The sequence below is a fragment of the Echinops telfairi genome, unplaced genomic scaffold, assembly GCF_000313985.2.
Source record: "Echinops telfairi isolate 266 unplaced genomic scaffold, ASM31398v2 ScPeMD7_7468;HRSCAF=8506_0, whole genome shotgun sequence".
Lineage (NCBI taxonomy): Eukaryota > Metazoa > Chordata > Mammalia > Afrosoricida > Tenrecidae > Echinops > Echinops telfairi.
In genome coordinates, this window is record NW_022111369.1 from 36397506 (window position 1) to 36417108 (window position 19603).

The 19603-nt window shown below is 38.4% G+C and overlaps 1 protein-coding gene across 10 annotated transcripts in view; it reads left to right on the forward strand.

The window, feature by feature from the left end:
* The window catches only part of SEC31A (SEC31 homolog A, COPII coat complex component), an 81652-nt gene that overhangs the window by 50198 nt on the left and 11851 nt on the right, over window positions 1-19603 (forward strand). For 2 of the 10 annotated variants that reach the window (XM_045284019.1, XM_045284023.1), the window contains 9 exons: window positions 1074-1219; window positions 3382-3555; window positions 5988-6161; window positions 9168-9260; window positions 10010-10133; window positions 12165-12506; window positions 14613-14651; window positions 15828-15886; window positions 18527-18790. In XM_045284019.1, the coding sequence (XP_045139954.1) occupies window positions 1074-1219; window positions 3382-3555; window positions 5988-6161; window positions 9168-9260; window positions 10010-10133; window positions 12165-12506; window positions 14613-14651; window positions 15828-15886; window positions 18527-18790 (1415 nt within the window). The remainder of the gene's footprint in view (window positions 1-1073; window positions 1220-3381; window positions 3556-5987; window positions 6162-9167; window positions 9261-10009; window positions 10134-12164; window positions 12507-14612; window positions 14652-15827; window positions 15887-18526; window positions 18791-19603) is intronic. The other 8 variants (XM_045284022.1, XM_045284020.1, XM_045284024.1 and 5 more) reach the window with 8 other exon arrangements.

Sequence of the window (19603 nt, forward strand, 5' to 3'; positions counted from 1 at the left end):
CGCCACATTTTCCTCTCAGGCTGGGGCTTTCTAACCAGTGAGCTTTGGGTTAGTGCTCTTCTGTTTGAAAATGGAGTTAAATGTTTATGAGTTTTTTCTTACCTATTCATACCTTTTATGTTTTAAAATGTCATTATCACAACACATTTATACAACTAGATGTAGAATCTAGTGAAATAGTTTATTGTACCCAAGATGTCACATACTTCAGAATCAACTCAATGGCAATGGGTTTAGTGGGTTTTATTCATTTAAGGTGCCTTGAGAAAGAGAGTCTTAGAAACTTAAGAGGCAGTTTCACCCCCTCCAATAGGATTCCTATGAGGCAGTATTGACTGGGAGCCCTGCTGGTGTGGTGGATTTCATGTTGACCTTAAAGGTCAGCCGTTAGAAACCACCAGAAAGATGAAGCTTTCTATGCCTATAAAGATTTACAATCTCATAAGCTCCCGGGGACAATTCTACCCAGCCCTATAGGGTCACTATGGGTCTGTATCAACTAGATGGCAGTGTTTGGTTTGGTTTTGGATGAAACTGTGGGTTAAGCCTGGGCTGTTAACTTCAAGGTCACCAGTTCAAATCTACCAACTGCTCCATGGGAGAAAAATAAGACTGACTGCTTCCATAAAAATTTATAATCTCAGAAACCCTGTATAAGGTCACTATGAGTTGGAATTGACTCGGTCCTCGTGAAGTTGGTTTATTTGTTTAACAAAGAAATATTTACTAAGCATTTACTGTATGGCTAATTTTGTTTCTCCTTAATATTCATTGGTTATGAAGTTTAATTCCTGCTTGTGGAATTGTTAGACTGCTGGAAGTGGGTTAAACATTTGACTGTTACCAAAAGGTTTGAAGTTTAAACCCATCAGCCATTTGTGGAGAAAGATGAGGCTGCATGATCCCATAAATATGTAGTTTTAGAAACCCTAAGGATCAATTCTGTTCTTTCCTATATGGTCACTATGAGTTGGAATTGACTTAGGGCTAGTGGATTTGCTGGTTGAATTGGTCCGTGACTTCACATGTAAATCACCTTAGCAGTGACTCTCTGTCTCCCTTCTGACCCACAGATCATTTGGGAGCCAGGCTTGAAAGTGAAGGTGACAGCCTCCTGCAGACTCAGGCATGTCTCTGCTATATTTGTGCAGGGAATGTAGAGAAATTAGTTGCATGTTGGACTAAAGCTCAAGATGGAAACAACCCCTTATCCCTTCAGGTTAGTGTCTTGGAAACAAAATATGCTACTTTTTGGTGGTGTCTTTTTCTCTACCTGTGATTTGTTCTAGATCTTCATCGATCGTACGTTAATTATTAACAAGTAATGTTCTAGAAATTCTGTTTCTAGATAACTGATATTTGTCATTTTTGCTACAATGTGAAATTGAGGTTGTGGTTTGGCAGTTAAGGGAAGTGGGTGACAAACACAGAAAAGAGTTTACCTTTTTCTGCTGTTCCTCTCTCTGCCTCTAGTTGACCCTCCAGGCCTGGGGCAGAACAGGGAGAAGCAATGTGGCATAAAGAGTGGGAGACATGTTCAGCATGGTTCTGTTCTCTTTGGAAAGAAAGTTTTCTCAGAAGAATTGTTTTAAAGGTCTTTGTATTGAAACTGAAAACCAAGTAGGAAATTAAGGTTTTCCTGCTAAATGCTTTTGGGAGAAAACACACTTGTGGGTTTGTGTGAAAAGAATTGGTGTTGAAGAACAATATGAGACATTTCAGGTTAAGTGGCGGTTATGTGCCTCTGGCTGAAGTCATCTCAGAGTACTTTTAAGGTGTGGATAGTACATTGTTTTCACTCACAGTTCCTCCTATAACTATAGCTGGCTGCTGTCTTCAGACATTTGCATCTCACTTGGCCAAGTGGGTGTCTGCTGTTTAGCTCAGCAGAACAGCTACTTGGCAGTTTAACAATGTTTAGGAGTCGATGACAACCTATGCCTGCCTGATTCTTGAGTAAGAGTTCTTCCTCCGGGCTTCTTTTTTAAATACTTAAATAGTGATTGGTTATTCCAGACATAACTAAGAGGAGTGAAAATAGATAGTGTACTTTTTATTACTGTGGTAAAATTTATGTAATAAAATTTGCCATTTTAAACATTTCTAAGTGTATAATGCATTGATACCTATTATGTTAATTGTATTTTGTATCTATAATTATTATGCATTTCCAGAAGTTTTTCATTACCCTAAACAGAAACTCCATATCCCTTGCAGCAATAATTCCCATTCCTTTCTTCCAGGCCTTGGTAACCGCTACTAAAACTTTTTTTCCCACATTTGTCTGTTCTGAATATTTCATCAAAGTGTAGTCCTTCAGTATAGTCCTTTGGGTCCAACTCATTTCACTTAGCATAATGTTTCAAAGTGAGTTCATGTTGTCACCTGCACTGAGTCTTTCAGTTCTCTTTATGGGTGAATAATATTCTATTGTATGTGTGTAGGAGTGTACAGGGTGGCCTAAAAAGTTTATAGAAAAATTGTATTTTAATTCCATTTTCCCATGAACTTTTTGAAGCTGCTAAGTACACACATGCACGCTCACACGTTATTAGTAGGTGCCATCGACCTGGCTCCAGCTCATAATGACTTCGTATGCAACAAAATAAAACAGCCTGCTCTGGCGTCATCCTCACAATTGATGTGTTTGAGCATCATATTTTATTAATCCATTCATCTATTGATGGGCATTTGTGTTATTTCCATTATTTAACTATTGAAAATTGAGGTAAAATTATGTCTTGAGTCCCTGCTTCCAAATATTTTGTGTGCATACTTAGGATGGAATTGCTGGGTTATATGGTAATATTATGTCTAACTTTTTGAGGAACCATCAAACTATTTTCCATAGTGGTGACACCATTTCACACTGGATTTGAATTTGTTTTCATCCTTGCCAATGCTTGTTATTTTCCATGAAAAAAATTTGAGGTAGAAACACATGAATAATAACCATCTCAAGAGGGATTGTCGCCTTGATTTGTGTTTCCCTAATGTCTAATATGGTGCAGTGGGATATGCATTTGGCTGCTAACCAAAAAGTCTGCGTTCAAATTCGCCACCTTCTTCAGGGGAGAAGGATGAGGCTGTCTGTTCCTGTAAAGACTTAAGAGTCTAGAAACCTTACCTACAGTCACTATTGAGTTGGGATCAACTCAGTAGCAGTGGATGTGGCTCTTGGATTTAATGACTAATGATGCTGAAATTTTTCCATGTGTTTATTGGCTATTTGTACTATATCTGTTCAAGTCCTTTGCCCACTTAAAAAATTGGGTTGCTTGTCTTTTTGTTGTGTGTATCGTACTTTTAATAGGCTTGGAAATTTAAACACCTCTGTATCTTCTCTTTGATAATCATGATTGTTTTTATTTTCTCACTTAGGATCTGATTGAGAAAGTTGTCATCCTACGAAAAGCTGTACAGCTCACTCAAACCGTGGACACGAATACAGTAGGGGTGCTTTTGGCTGAGAAGATGAGTCAGTATGCCAGTTTGCTAGCAGCTCAGGGCAGTATTGCTGCGGCCCTGGCTTTTCTTCCCGAAAACACTAACCAGGTAATTAGCATGGACCATTTTTCTTCCTTTTAATGTGAGTAATATGAGCCCATTACACAGCACTTGATATTAGAGATACACATGCTGGTAAGTGGGATGTTTTAGGGCAGTTGAATTTCTATCATCTAACTTTAAGTCAGTATTATTTATAGTTCTTCAGTCATCATTTTGGTGTACCCAGAGATAGAGGATCCTGGAATATAATAGATCCCTGTTTACTAAGGAGTATAGTATTTGAGGAACAAAAAGGGGCCAGGGGAACAAAACAAGACAGCCTTGTTTGTTTGTTTTTTTAATCATTTTATTAGGGGCTCATACAACTCTTATCACAATCATACATACACCAATTGTGTAAAGCACGATTGTACATTCATTGCCCTCATCGTTCTCAAAACATTTGCTCTCCACTGAAGCCCCTGGTATCAGCTCCTCATTTTTTCCCCAGCCTTTTTGTTTTTGTATAAGCCATTTGCTTCTGGGTTTTAGGTTTTTTGGTAGAAATTGTTTATGTTGGGAAGCTATAAATGTTGATACTTAATCAGCAACAAATGGGGTTGTTTTACATGGTGGGACTTTTAAATTGTGGCAAGTGTTAGCCTGAGTGTTGGTGGAGAAGTTCATCCTACATGCCATTTTAGACTGATGCTATCTATAGGGAAGTATATTTTTGAAATATTCAAGGCAGAGGAAACAATATCACATTCCTAATTTGTGGTCCTTAGTGTATACTGGAACTCTGGCTTTTTCCTATTTATTTCAATTCTATTCAATAAGTAGTCAAATATATAAGTTCATTTAAAAAAAGTTCATGAAAACATTTCATTATTTTTTAATTCCAGTTTTTCCACAAATTTCTTGTACCTTCTTGTATAGCAATAACCATTATTTCCAAGGTCCTTGCCACTTAGGGAACTTACAAACATAAGTTGGCTTATAGTCAAGTAAACCTGGGAAATCCTTAAATGTGATCATTTCTGTGGTAGAAGTAGTGGCACTGTGGGAATTGCCAGAAGAGAAGTTGTCCCCAATAAGAAAGAGTGGGTAGGAGTTGGGGTGAAGTTTGAGGAGATCTATAACAAGAATGTTTCTATCTGGTCAGTATGTTTTGTGTCTGAGGGAGCTTGATTTTTGAGCCTGACGATACTTCCTTGTTTCATTAATGATTTTTTATTGTTATCATTACTCTGTTTTCAGTGGCTTTGTTTCAGGCTCATGTTTTTAGTGTTTTGTTTGTTCTAGAGAATTATCAATACATTTTCTTTTCTATCAATTCTGTTGAAACCTTGAGTAAAAAATCTTTACATACATGTTCCCGGATGTGGAGGTACGATTTTGTGTACTCTTAATTGTTGGATTCCGCTTGGATCTTTCTGAATTGTTAATGAGATATTTGGTGGTGTGTTTATGATGATGTTGGCATGCAAGTTTTGTGAGACTTTTTACATAATAATATCTCATAATTACATTGGGATATATTGTAAGCCCCTTAATTTTAAGACCCAAAGACCTGCTATCCTTTATTTTTCAGTACCGTTTATAACTGTTTGTATTTTCCTATACATTATTCTTCATGATTTTCTTTAGACTTTTAAAAGAAAATATCAGGCATTTAATTCCCCCTTATGAAAGGCTATAAAAGATACCTAAAAATTTAAATGACTGTTTAAACTTTTCTTGTTGAAATTTTTTTGTCGTTGTTGAAATTTTAACCAAGTATTAATTCATTTTTAAAATAGTGATGATAAACTAATTATATATTTAGGGAAATAACATAGTTTTATGAAAAATCTATATTTTCCAAAACTGTAGTTGTTAGTGACAAGAGGAGTGTTATTTTACATTTTGCAAATCTGTTTCAGTGTCTGGCTTAGTAGAGGACAGCTAGATTTGTGTATCCAGTTTTGTATTCAGTCTGCTATGGTATGTTCCCTTTTTTTTTAGAGACCTATTCATTATTGAACTTAGAGGAATGGAAACATTTCAAGATAATAAAATTCTTCCTTGAAAGATTTTATCATTTTGCTGTTCTCTGATGATGCTCAGAATATACATGGTCAACTCATGGTTCTTATAGATCTGTATAAGCTACCCTGAGTTTACTATTTTACTTGTAATTTATTTCAAATCACCTTTTTTTCTTAGATAAACATTTTCCTTCAATACCATCTGTAATAGTTGACTCTCTTTGGGGACCTAAAAAGAACGTTGTGTTTTTGTTTTTGTTACTTTTCAGTTTTTGTTGTTGTGGTTACTTTTCTGTTTTGTAAGCATTATTCAAACTGTAACAACTGAAGACATCTTGCATACTAACCGTGCATTGGGCATAATTCAAATTTCTACCTCAGCTAAATTACAAATTTCTCAATGTTGTAGCCCTTTGAGGTTATTCTTGAATATTTATAACTGACTGTTTCTTCCATTGCTTCTTTTAGGCAAATATTATGCAGCTTCGTGATAGACTTTGCAAAGCACAAGGAGAGCCTATAACAAGACACGAAACACCCAAAACTCCTTATGAGAGGCAGCATCTGCCCAAGGGCAGGCCTGGACCAACTGCTGGCCACACACAGATGCCAAGAGTTCCAACTCAACAGTACTATCCTCATGTGAGTGACCTGACCCAAATGAAATGGGGGCTTTCATGGTTTTCTATTCAGCGGCTGGGAGGATGGCACAGGACCAGGGGCCACCATGAGTTGGAATCAACTTGATGGCACTAATCAGCAACCAGCCTCCTTCAGAGCTGGTGGGCAAAAGACTTTTTCTGATGTGGTAAAAACCAAACTTAAAACTTCAGTACTTATACTCTCTAAATTCTTAGAAGTAGTATTTCTGATCTACCTTTTAAAATCATTCTTTTCACATGATGTCACACAAATTATATCGGATATAAATTAATTAACTCTCTTGGGAGATTTCAACTTTTTTCTTTATCACTTAATCTTCCCTTGTACATATATTCTTGAAAACATCTGCTATTTGATTCAATGGTAAGTGAAATAGCAAGAACAGTCTCATGAGTGATTTAGCTAATTTTAGAAAATAGTGGGGTTTTTTTTAGTTTTCTTTTTCTAAATCACTAATACAAGCCTACTGTCTGCTGTATCAGCATAATAGTGAGTTCGCAGTGCACAAAGCACTTCTTTGTCAACCAGAGAGAAGCGGTAGCCCAAGGTTTGTGACAGGTCGGGGGCGGCACAAAGAAACAAGGCATAGCAGGTCAAGAGGGGTCGATATGGACCGTGTCCTTGTCCATCAGTTATTTCCTCTAATCTTTTGCATTTCTTAGCTTCTGTCATAGCATCGTAGGACACCTCATCTTACTTAGGTGTTTTTGAAGAAAATGGGAGGGTTTTACTCTGTTCATAGTGCCCGTAGTCATCAAAAGCAGTTTCCACATTGTAGAAATAACATGTCTTCACTGTACATAAGTAAGAAAATATAAAGTAGAGCAAAAAGAAAGTTAGCTCTCAGAAATACTGGTTAATGTTTAGTTATGTGTTTGCCCTGTTTTTACGTATGTATAGATAGAGCTTTTAAACATTTTGAGTTATTTTCAATTTTTTAGCTACCAACGCAGGACTTTGAAAGTTAAGACCTTATATAGAAATTCATTTTAGTGAATTATTTTTTTAATAATACTTGCCTATATTGAAAAAAAGATGTTTTGGAATACTAAAATTACAAGTGTAATGGCAAAAAGGTGGTATCTTATTGTCACTCACTTTTTCATTTAGAAACTTTATATTTCCACACTAGTACATAGCCTTCATGTTCTAAAATAAAAATAACTTTTTCATAAGTAACGGTTGAAAATGGTCCTGACTGGTGATGGGAAAGGTGTAATCTGCCTGTTTCAGTATCAAGCAAATTAGTGGTAGGACTGGTGGGATCGTTTTCCAATTAAAAGTATAAAATGAAATGTCAAAACCAAAAGCATGAATCAGGTTCATGTTCTTTTGCCTGTTATACTTTTGATTGGTACATAATTAGAATAGATCATATTTTAGTATAACATAAATATCTAGAATATTCTCTAATTTGATTTCTTTCATTCGTTTGACAAGAACGTATTTGAAGCCTACTCTGAGCAGCTGGAATTGTTCTAGCCGCTGAGTTGAGGTACATTGGAGAACAAAATACACTAGCCTCCCCTCTCCCAGTGGAGCTCACACTGGTCTCAAGTGTGGTCTCAAGTGGTCTGGAACATTAGAAGTAGGCCTGTCAAATGACCAACTAGAATAAAAAGACACAGAGCTTGAATTTCTCAGTGTTGTATCATCTGTTAATGGCCACGTTGGGATAAGAACTCCCAAGGACCTTGTGTTTGAAAGCCAAGCATCTCTACAGGAAGAGAACATCTATCTTTATGTGCTTGATTTGTGTCATGAAAAGGGAAAGACATATGACTTTCACTACCTTTTGACTTACTGAACACAGTTTAACAGAAAAATCATTTCAAATAGCGATTTTCTTGATGAATGCTTATGATACGTGCAAGTAATGAGGGAAGTGGCTTCTGGTTTTAAATCTGTTTGTAGACTGGGGTAGAGGGGTTACAGGGACGTCATTTTAAAAAAATCATTTTATTGGGATTCATTCAACTCTTACTAAAATCCATACATACATACATCCATTGTGTCAAGCACTTTTGTACATTTGTTTCCCTCATCATTCTCAAAACATTTTATTTCTACTTGAGGCCTTGGTATCAGCTCCTCATTTTTTCCCCTCCCTTCCTGCTCCCCCCTACCTCACGAACCCTTGATAATTTATAAATTATTATTTTGTCATATCTTACACCATCCAACGTCTCCAGGGAGGCCATTTTAGTAAGAGTTCCACCCCCACTTCAACCAACACAACATTAAAAAAGTTTCTTACAAAGATTTACTTGACAAAACTCATTATTTAAAATATATGAAAACCATTGGACTGCAGGGTAAGCCACACGGTAAGACATAGAAAACACCAGTGCCGAAGTCAAGAGATAGGGAATCCGTCCATCCAGTTGTCCAGACCTTGACCAGCCCCTTTGCCTCTGTGATCCCTGGTTTCTCATTGGTACAGGGTGGGATTAGATTGGATGATGCTTTGTGTCCTTTCAGCCCTAACATTCTCTGTGATTTTTAAGCCTCACATAAGACTAATAAGATTTCTGTGGTGCCAATCAAATCCAGAAAAGGGAAGCTTATAACAATGTTTACAGATCACATGATAACATGAATACTATTGATGCTTTTTAAAAAAAATCACTTTTTACTCAAGTATCTTTTTCCTGGAATGTAGGCTTTCTTTCTCACTTACAGGTCCTAGCTTTCCCCCTTCTTTGTGGCACTTGATTGACATTGTTGTTTGTGCTTTAAGTTTCTGTACTGATTTTTCACTTACCTCAATCACCCCTTCCCTTTTGTTATGAATGAACACTTTTCTTTAGAAATTCCAGCTACTCTGAATGCAATCGCTTGGACTAATGCTTGCTTTCTTGTTGCTCTTAATTTTTGCTTTGAAACTGGCAGCTAATAATACCCTTTAAATTTTTTCCCCTTCTTTTTTCTCTTAACATTTTCATTTTTTATTTTCTGTGATTGGTATTTCTTTGTTCAATTCAGGTTAGAATTGCCCCTACTGTCACTACCTGGAGTAACAAAACTCCTACTGCCCTTCCCAGCCATCCACCTGCAGCCTCTCCCTCTGACACACAGGTATATCCTTCATTATTCCTCTTGGAGCAGAATTCTGCTCACTTAAATATAAATAGGTATAGTCTTTAACCGCCCTTCTGCAAACTCCCATTCTCCAGGTCTGCCTGCCTGCCAGCTTATTGCATTGTAATGCTTTTAGGAGGCAAGACGCCGTAAATAGCTCTATTCATTTTTTTCCGTAGTCCGCCCTCGTTCTTCTACAGTTCCAAGACGTCATAAATAGCTCTATTAATTTATTTCGGTGGTCTGCCTTCGCTCTTCTACAGTTCCAAGTTGACTGGAGCAGGAAAGCATCAACAAGGTTCTAACAATGGTTTTGAAATCTGATTATACTGAAGAGTTTTTATTGTGTGGCTTTTGTTTGGTTTGCTTGTTTTTAGCCTTACAGAAATTGATGAGATGCCAAAATAAGGCATTTATACTTAACATTTCCAGAGTGCGGAGTAGTGGGTGGAATTTACTAGATGAAAAACCCTGGTGACTTATGAAAAGTTCAGAACATCTTGTCTCATGAGGCTGTTCGTTTCCACTGCCTTTCATTGCAGTTATTACTTGGGACCTGTCTGGTCTTGAGATCACCCAACTTGTGTTGCTCAAGAAATGTGATGCTCTGACAAAGAATGCAATAAATTTGGTTGCTTTGTTGTTGTTGTTTAATATAAGAATTCCATTTAGGAAATCATAAGTCCATTTGGTAAATTCTTGTTTCCAGCTGTAATCCTGCTTCTTATCCTATTCTCATTTCCTAGGGAGAAAATCCTCCACCTCCAGGTTTCATAATGCCCGGAAGTGTTAATCCAAGTGCTGTCCCTCAGCTGCCCACATCGCCAGGTCATATGCACACCCAGGTACCACCTTATCCTCAGCCACAGCGTAAGTAGTCTGACCCTGAAGTTCTTTCATAGCGGCATGCTCTAGCTAATGTAAACATTGACTTTGAAGTTCTGAATCCACGTGGAAATCAGATTGGACAAGTTAAAGAAGAACCTTCTTAGGACTCTACTGTACTGAAACACGGTTTCCCAAAGAGGTGGCCTGAACCAATAGGCTAACAAGAAGCCACACCCTCAGTCAGTCTTTTTAGAACAACTGGTTCCTATTCTTGGGTCATCTCTAGGACCTGTGGACGAGAGTCCGGTATCCTCCCATGATTTGGGTATCCAAAAATTAGAAGTGTCGAAATTACTCAGTACATATTTTTTCCTTCTGGGAAGATAATACAAACTAATTTGGGGGTGGGGGTGGGGCAGTGGTCCCAAGGGGAATTTCTTTTTCAGAAAGTATTTGCCCCTGTAGTTATTGTTGTTAGGTGCCATCAAGTTGGTTCCGGCCCATAGTGATCCTACACACAACCGAATGAAACACTGCCTGGCCCTGCCTCATCTTCATAATTGTCCCTATGCGTGAGCCTGTTGTTAATCGCCACTGTGCCAGTCCGTCTCGCTGAAGGCCGCCTTCTCATTTGCTGCCCCTCTACTGAGCCTGATGTCTTTCTCCAGGGAATGGTTTCTCCTGACAACACGTCCAAAGCATGTGAGACAGTGTCTCACCATCCTTGCCTCTAAGGAGCATTCTGGCCGTACTTCTTCCAAGACAGATGTTTTTGTCCTTTTGGCAGCCCATCCTACTTTCAGTATTCTTCACTAACACCACAATTCAAATGCATGCTTATTTTTTCTTGGTCTTCCTTATTCACATGCGTATGAGGAGATTAAAAATAGCATGACTTAGGCAAGGCTCCCCTTAGTCCTCAAAGTAGCCTCCCTGCTTTTCAACACTCGGAAGAGGTCTTGTACAGCAGATTTGCCTTTGGAAAGCAAGAAATGATTGCTAGCTCAGAATTTAAGTGGAGAGGGAATAGAAAGCTCTCATAGGGGAAAATAGGATGTATTTTAATAACGATTTAAAAAACAATTTAAAACCTAATCCAAACCAATTTGTATGTTCTTAAAATGCAGACAAATTTGTTTCAGTCTTTCACTCAAGTATTTCATGTGAAAATTCGTGGTTCAGAGTACTGATAGGAAGCAGATACAGTTCTCTGTATCCAAAGATAGTACCCTGATCACAGGATGTGATGGTATAAGATTTTCCTATGTGGTGTCCAGAGTCCTTGGATGGTGCAAATGGGTAAAGTGCTCATGTGCTAACGAGAAATTTGGCCATTTGGATCCACCCAAGTGTGCCTTGGAAGAACAGCTTGGCAACCTGCACTGTTTCTAAACAATCGCGACCACTGAGCATAGCTGTGATCTGAAATGCCGGAGGTCCCGGAGTCAGAATGGACTCAGCAGCAGCTGGGTTGAAGATCTGGGTGTGAGTCTTTGTCTGACAGCTTACTAACGGATATATCAGTATGTCTAATGTGATGTAGCCATTGGTTTGCCAGCGATCTGGGCTCACCGTTGGTCCCAAAGTTTATACACACTCATATTTTGAATAGTTGTTGGTACTCCTGGATGCTAGCAAAGATACTAGATAGTGCTCACCCTGTAGCTCTTAAGGGAGAGAGGATTTGAGCTGCAACAAAATGAAAACACTGTAAAGAGAGTGAGTGCTTTGGATGTGTAGTGCTAGCATTGTTCCATCTGGTGGCTAATAGTTGTCACTACATTTTTTTATCAGGAGAAAAAAAAATGTCTTAAAGTATTAGTTTTAGGATTCTTTCGAGTGGTATTCAAAGACTTCCATAGCTAGCAGCAACCTTGGGGATGGCAGTTTTCAAATATTGATTTTTAACTATATAAGGGCATTTGAATCATCACAAACCTGTGTTCGTTTTTGGTTGTAACTGATAGTTATAAGAATGATTAGGTAATTTGCATATGATGAGATAACTGGTTTTTAGTCCACTTGAATAAACTTGTAACTAATTAAAATTTCTGTTTCTTCTCCTCGGTATAGCTTATCAACCAACCCAACAGTATTCATTCGGAACAGGGGGGTCAGCAGTGTATCGACCTCCGCAGCCTGTCGCTCCTCCTGCTTCAAACGCTTACCCTAACACCCCTTACATATCTTCTGCTCCTTCCTATTCTGGGCAGTCTCAGCTCTATGCAGCACAGCACCAGGCCTCTCCGCCTTCTTCCAGCCCTGCGGCTGCTTTCCCTCCTCCCCCTCCCTCTGGAGCGTCCTTCCAGCATGGCGGACCAGGAGCTCCACCATCATCTTCAGCTTACGCACTACCTCCTGGAACAACAGGTACACTGCCTGATGCCAGTGAGCTGCCTGCGTCCCAAAGAACAGGTCTGCGCTTGAAAGGGATTTGGTTTGGCTCCCTCCTTTATGTTGTCATGAATGGATGGCTGGGTGGAAGGGAATTAGCTCTCTTAACTGTTTGTAAACTAGATTTTGTGAGGCATTGATTGGGTTTTTGTAACTATTTCTAAAATTTCAGCCTCCCATAATGAACTTTAATTGTTAAGTGAGGAAAGCTAGTAGAACCACAGCACCCAAAGTAAGAAATTAATTGGTGTAATTAGGTAGTGCTTGAGACCAAGTTTAATTGATGCTAATTTGCCAAACTTCACTCTGTCTTAACGAGATGTCCGTGTCAAATTATTTGTGGCTTAAATTCATTTGTGAAAATTGAACATTAGAGTACAGGCTTAATGAGCTTGTACTAATTTTATAATTCTAGTTGTAAAGGCAAGTTATGATCTTGATAAGAAAAAAAATGAGAGAAACACAACTGGCAAAAGAGAGCCTGAGAGATAAAAACAACTGTTTTTTAGAGCTTTGGAGTTGAGGAAACGGAATCTCCTGGAGTTCTGTCATACTCTCTGGCTGCATCGAATGGTCACTGACTTGCGATACGGATAATGGTGTCTGAAGTCTTCAAAGTTGATGTTCATTCTTTTATGCCGAGTAGTCTAGTCCTGACAGAGATGATAGAGATAACTATCGTGGAAGGAATTACAGAAATCACTTAGCAATGCTGTTCGAGGGATTATTATTTTAGCATTTAAGTTAAAATATTTACGTGTCTGTTTTTTCTTAAGTAAAGACTATTAGGAATGATATACACTTGGCCATGAAATGAAAATTTCTGTTTATGTACTAGGTAACAGAACGTCATAACTTGGCTGAGAAACAGTAACTAACATGTAGAAATCAAGCATTATTCAGCATCTGGCATGCATTCAGCCCAGCTGCCTTATTACTTTTTGCATGTTAACTGTCTTTTATCTTAATTAACAGTTATAACTTTATTATGTTTTATTTTTAGAGTTTCTAAAAATCTTGCTTAAGTTAGAGAAATAATTGTGACTGAAAATGTTTCTTCTGTTCTCATGTATTTTAATACTTTAGGTGATGGCTCTATACAGGACTTAGAAATTCTGGTTGTCCAAAGGATAACTTCTGGCAGACACTACAGCTTTTTCTAGCCCTCTAACAGAATTTTATGCCCAGGGTTCAAAATACCTACTTTTGTAACCAGCAACATACTTATTCAGTAATTTTTTAGTGAGTCACTCTTCAGTCTGTAATTAGAATTATTCCAGGTAGAGAAAATAGGAAGGAGGCGGAAAAGGACGGTATATTTCTAGTGAACAGCTTATCATCCTATTGTAAGTTAAAAATAAAAGTTGTACTTGTATTTAATATTGGAGTCAATTGCCGGAGTAAGAACTCCCTGTATACAGGAAGATGAAAGATTCCAGTGAAGGACTTTTGATCTGCTGAGTGGCCTAGAGTGGTATTTGAGGGAAATTAATCTGGAGGCGATCTTGCAAGATAAATTGTGGGCAACATGGCAGAATCAGAAGCAATGAAACAAGCCCTCTCTCACTCCTGGGTACAAGGAAGTGACAGCCCGAGTTAGATTTCTTTAATGTTGCTTGGTGGTTGCAACACAGCGAAGCAGGACGTCTTCCTGTCTTACTCTGTAGGACAAGTAAGATACTGCCAGTCCGTTTTTTCGTTTGTCTCTGGTCCCTGGTCTAATGTGTGCTTAAACAGGAGAAACACTTTTAAACATGCAGGTCCCAGATTTTATCTGTCTGATAAGACAACCAGAATTTGTTTTCTGATAAAATCAGTAAGCTATTATGAAACTTTTTGCATGAACATTACCAACTTGGTTAAACAATCGAATTTTAAATTTAGGTATACAGTCTTCCATTTGTTTATATAGAAAAGTCTTCCAAAGGGGATATAAGATGATTATCTATGCAATGTTCTAAAAAAATTTTTTTTTTATTTCTGTAAACATACCTTAGTCAAAATATAGTACCTGCTCTTGCCCTTTCTGTGGGTTAAGGATGGGAAAATGATTATAAAATTAAAAGTAGAGTTTAGAATGTGCTTGGAGATAATATTATCTAAGTGACATTTACATTCTGTCTGCAGAAAATCACTCTCTCCAAGACCAGGCACCTATGTTGGAAGGTGAATTCGTTATAAAATTTGCCTTTGGAAATCTTTGAATCATTGCACATAATTAATAAATGGACATTTATGATAATGCATGTGAATTTAAAAGCTAATGATACCCTGAATCTGATCCATATAATTTTATCTTTAGCTTCTAAATTGAGTCAAATTTCAGAACTGATTGAATTTATGTGATACTACAAGTAGCTTTAAATTCTCACTTTAAGGTGACAATTTTGTTTTAAAGGAGAAATGTATTATAGTTGACAATAACAAGTTTAATTTTATATTTGTTGCAAGCATGGCCTTTTCCCCCCACGTCGCATTAAAAAATAAATGTTAGCACAGATATTTGAATGCTTGTCTACCATTTAAGTGGTTCTCAAATCAAAGTAACCAAAAATTATTGGTGTTACTTAATTTGGCTCTGGTTTTGTTTTTTGATCTGTTTTGTTTTGTTTGAAAGCAGTGTTTCTACCATGGTAGGTCCCCAGGAGGCATAAACAGTTAGCTCTCTGTGGATAACATAAAGATGAGTATTTAGAACCCACCCAGAAAGGCTCTGGCATTCTGCCTCCATATTTCAACCATTGAAAACCCTGCGGAATGCAGTTCCACTCTGAAAACACGGAGTCACCAGGAGTCTAAACCACCCAAAAACAATGGGTTTGAAGTTGTTGTTTTTACTTTTTGAACCATGTTGAACATTTATGGGTGATTAGATTTTAGATTTTACTGAATCGATCATGTTGAGTTGATCTCTTGAGAACTAGGAGATTGCTGGTTTGGATTCTTCTGTACATTGACAGTATCAGAAGTCTTTTTTCTTTTTTTTGTAGCAAACTCAGGCGTTTTTTGTTTTTTTTCATTCATTAAGTGAGAATGTAGACTGCTCTTGAAAGGTTTTACAGCATTATAGATAAAATCGCTTCATTTTGATTGTTTGGCACAGCTCTTTAAATAAAGATAATGTCAAGACACTTTGCCTATTAAGCCAAGGCCTGTGACTGTTAGCGGTAGTTAAGTTTGAGAATCTAAGTCTATATGAGCTCCTCACTGCTCAGCTGGTAAAACTTTTGTGATAGTTATTTCAAGATCAAGGCAGAATTTAAAGTTATTATAGGATGGATGCAATTTAATTTCCTTCATGTAAGGATTCTAAAGGACAATGACTTCTCTTATCTGTTATAGGTCCTCAAAATGGTTGGAATGATCCTCCAGCTTTGAACAGAGGACCTAAGAAGAAGAAGGTACTAGAAAAAGATTCATACCTGTGCATTTAATTAACTACAGATTATGCTTATCATACTACAGTTCACTGATGTATTTAAAGTATATTTCAGTGCACATCTTCTAACTTACAGGGGAAAGAAAAACCTTAGTCTGGTGATGGTGGGATGAAATACCATACTTTCTTCAGGAGGCAAGATGTAAATTCCTAATTGAAAGTCTAATTAATACAAATTCCTAGTATGAAAGACAGTTTCAGGCTTCTCAAATGATGTGAACTTTTTTAGGAATTACTTTGGCTTTTGGGGTCCAACGTTACTCATGAATTTTTTAATTGTATTTTGAGCTGTTTATCATATAGAGTCTTACTGTCATGGAGGCAGTGCTGAACCATAGCCTCCCCCTGTGTTTCTCCCTTGACACTGCTGGTGGTTTCAAATGACTAACCATGAGTGTGGGAGCCAGCCCTCATCCGGATGGGTCCTAAGGAACAGTTGTGTAATTGAAGGGAAGAAATTGAGAGACAGACAAAAGTTTTGGGGTGCTCACCTCTTCCATGGCATCAGGAACCAGGTTCAAGTAGGAGAGAGAAAGTATTCTTATACCAACTTATATAGTCTTGGTGGATGCAAGCCCCCCACCCCCTCCATAGACACCTACCTTTGTAACAAGGTGGGCAGAATCGTAACCCCAGAGGTTCCTGAGTTCATTGGAGGAGTAACCTAACGTCAGTGCTGGGGGCAAGTAAAGGGGAGTGATTGTCACCTGAGCAGGGAGAGCAATAGGAACATTCTGCTTCTATAGATAAAGCAACCAGGTCAGGGAGCAACCAGTCACATACTTGTAAGAGGTATCATTAAGGTAGCACTATTATGGGAAGATACTGTGGGGGTGACCTAACTAGGAGAATATGAAGACCTCCCAGGCTTCTTAATCGTGAAAATAAAGAATTTGTCTGCATATACTCTCTTCCGGGTCCTCTGTCTCCCATTCAGTTTCCCACGCATGTGGATCGCAGCCCAACTTATAACCATGTATCAGCCGGGCTTCCATCACATATATTAAGGTCTCAGTGTTCACGGTAGTTGTGTTCTGTCAACTTGCTATAGTCTTGGAATAGAGCATATTGAACCATTGCTCCTGATCATAAAAATTTCAATGAATGGATACATAAACTTGTTTTATGTATATTTCTATTTAAAGATAGCTTATTTAACACATACCACTGATTTATTTATTAGGAGCCCTGGTGACATAGTGGTTACTCATTGGGCTGCAATCTGCATGGTTGGCAGTTTGAAACCACCAGCAACTATGGGGGAGACAGACTGGGCTTCGTCACCTGGAAACAGCCTCAGAAGCCTACACGGGCAGTTCTGTCTGTCCCATCGGGTTGCTGTGGGTCAGAATTACTTTGATGGTAGTGAGTTTGGTTTTGGTTGACACAGTAACATGGAACTCCAGACCAGCACCACTGTTTAACTTTTACCTAAGTCAAACACATTTGAGAGAGTTTCAGAAAAATTGTGGGGGAAAATCCATTATCTTTTAATCCTGTTTTTCCATGGATTCTTATGGGCCACCCTCATATTTTGATTGGGAACAACTAGACAGCAATTTCATACTCCTCTAAGAGGCCTTTTCAAATAGCAGAATTACAACAAAAACACAAAAGTGTGAAAACCTAAGTAGACCGAAAAGTTAACTTGTTTCCTCCAGTATAAAAACTAAAACAAGGCCGTGGGTCACCTTATTTGACCTTGGCTGGGAACATGTGCACCAGGCAGTTCAAATATTTTCTCCATTCTGTGTGTTTGTAAATGATCACACAGTGTCACCAGTATTGATACTTACTTTACTAATCAATTTTAGTGGGTGGACAAGTCCCGGAGTAATGAGGGTCAGTTCTATAATGTGAATGAAGAAATGGCCTGAGAGCTGATCACTGATGAAAGCTGTAAAAGCACAATAAGAGAAACTGTCCCTCCTTTCCTTCCAAGCCATTTTCTATGTTTGTACTTCACAATTTAATAATAATCAAAAACTTGATCTACTGTTTGTATGACTGAACTGACAAGATTGACACCCGTGCTTCTAGTATTGCTGGGAAGGACTCTCCAGATCTTAACCAAACCAAAACCAACATCACTGCTATCCGGCGATCTCTACTCATAGCAAACTAGTAGCACAGGGTAGGACCGCCCTGGTGGGTTTCTGAGTCTGACTCTTCATGGGAGTCGGAAACCCCATCTTTCTCTCCAGGAGTGACTGGTGGTTTCAAACTGGCGACCTTGCGGTTAGTTAGCAGCCCAACTTGTAACCACTATGCCACCAAGGCTCCAGTCCAGATTTTTGACAGCCCCGTTCAGAAACACCAGTTTTGGCTCCCTGTTGTGAGGGTGAGTATGGGAAGGCAAGGCAAGGCAGAAGTCTGCATTAGAATTTCCCAATCCTAACCCTACTCACTCCCTTTAGCCGAATTAGCCCTTTTTGCATGCTTTCCTCTAGAATCCTTTTTACATTTTCATTTGATAATAATAAAAGGGATTTATTACTATCCAAGAATAATTTGACTGGGGCTTTATTAAAGCTGAGGAAATGATATTTATTACCTTTCTTATTCTTTCTCTTGGTGTTTTTGTATTTCCATCTTTTCAAAGATGCCTGAGAATTTTATGCCGCCTGTTCCCATCACATCACCAATCATGAACCCTTTGGGTGACTCCCAGTCACAGATGCTGCAGCAACAACCTTCAGCTCCAGTTCCACTGTCAAACCAGGCTGCGTTGACACAGCCACATCTTCCAGGTGGCCAACCCCTCCATGGCATACAGCAACCCCTTGGTCAACCAGGCATGCCACCATCTTTTTCAAAGCCTAATATTGAAGGCGCTCCGGGGGCGCCTATTGGAAATACCATCCAGGTAACAGTAAATCTGTGGAAGTGGAATGGGGGGATGGCTCTAATCCTTTCACGTGTTAACTCTAAAAGATAATATGTCTGTCTTTTATGATTACATCTAAATTTGGTTTCAGTTTAGACATCCAAGTAAAAAAATGGCAACCCTTTTTTAGAAGATAGAACACAAATCCCAACCCCTTCCCCAACTATAAGGCCACATGTAAACTCTCTAGAAGAGGGTTATACAAAGGGACTTGTAAAAGTTGGTGGGAACATTACGTTATTTTTTAATTCCATATTAACACAAGTTTTTGAAACCCTTTTGTATTTGCATTCTGTATGTTTATTATAATTTGGCAATTATAAGTCAAATCTGTAAATAATACGTCTAAAAATAGTATGCTTTGTTATCAAGAGATAATTGTGCATAGTGAACTTGTCAGTATTATTATTTTCTTATAAATCATTTTATTGGGGGCTTGTACAACTCATCACAGTCCTACATACATCCATTGTATGTCAAGCATATTTGTACATTTGCTGCCCTCATCATTTTCAAAATATTTGCTTTCTACTTGAGCCCTTGGTATCAGCTCCTCATTTTCCCCCTCCCTCCCCGCTCCCCTGTCCCTCATGAATCCTTGATAATTTATAAATTATTATTATTATGTCATATCTTACATTGTCCGATGTCTCCCTTCCCCCACTTTTCTGTTGTCTGTCCCCCAAGGAGGAGGTTATGTGTAGATCCCTATAATCAGTTCCCCCTTTCTACCCACCTTCCCTCAACCCTCTGGTATCTTCACTCACACCACTGGTCCTGAAGGGATCATCC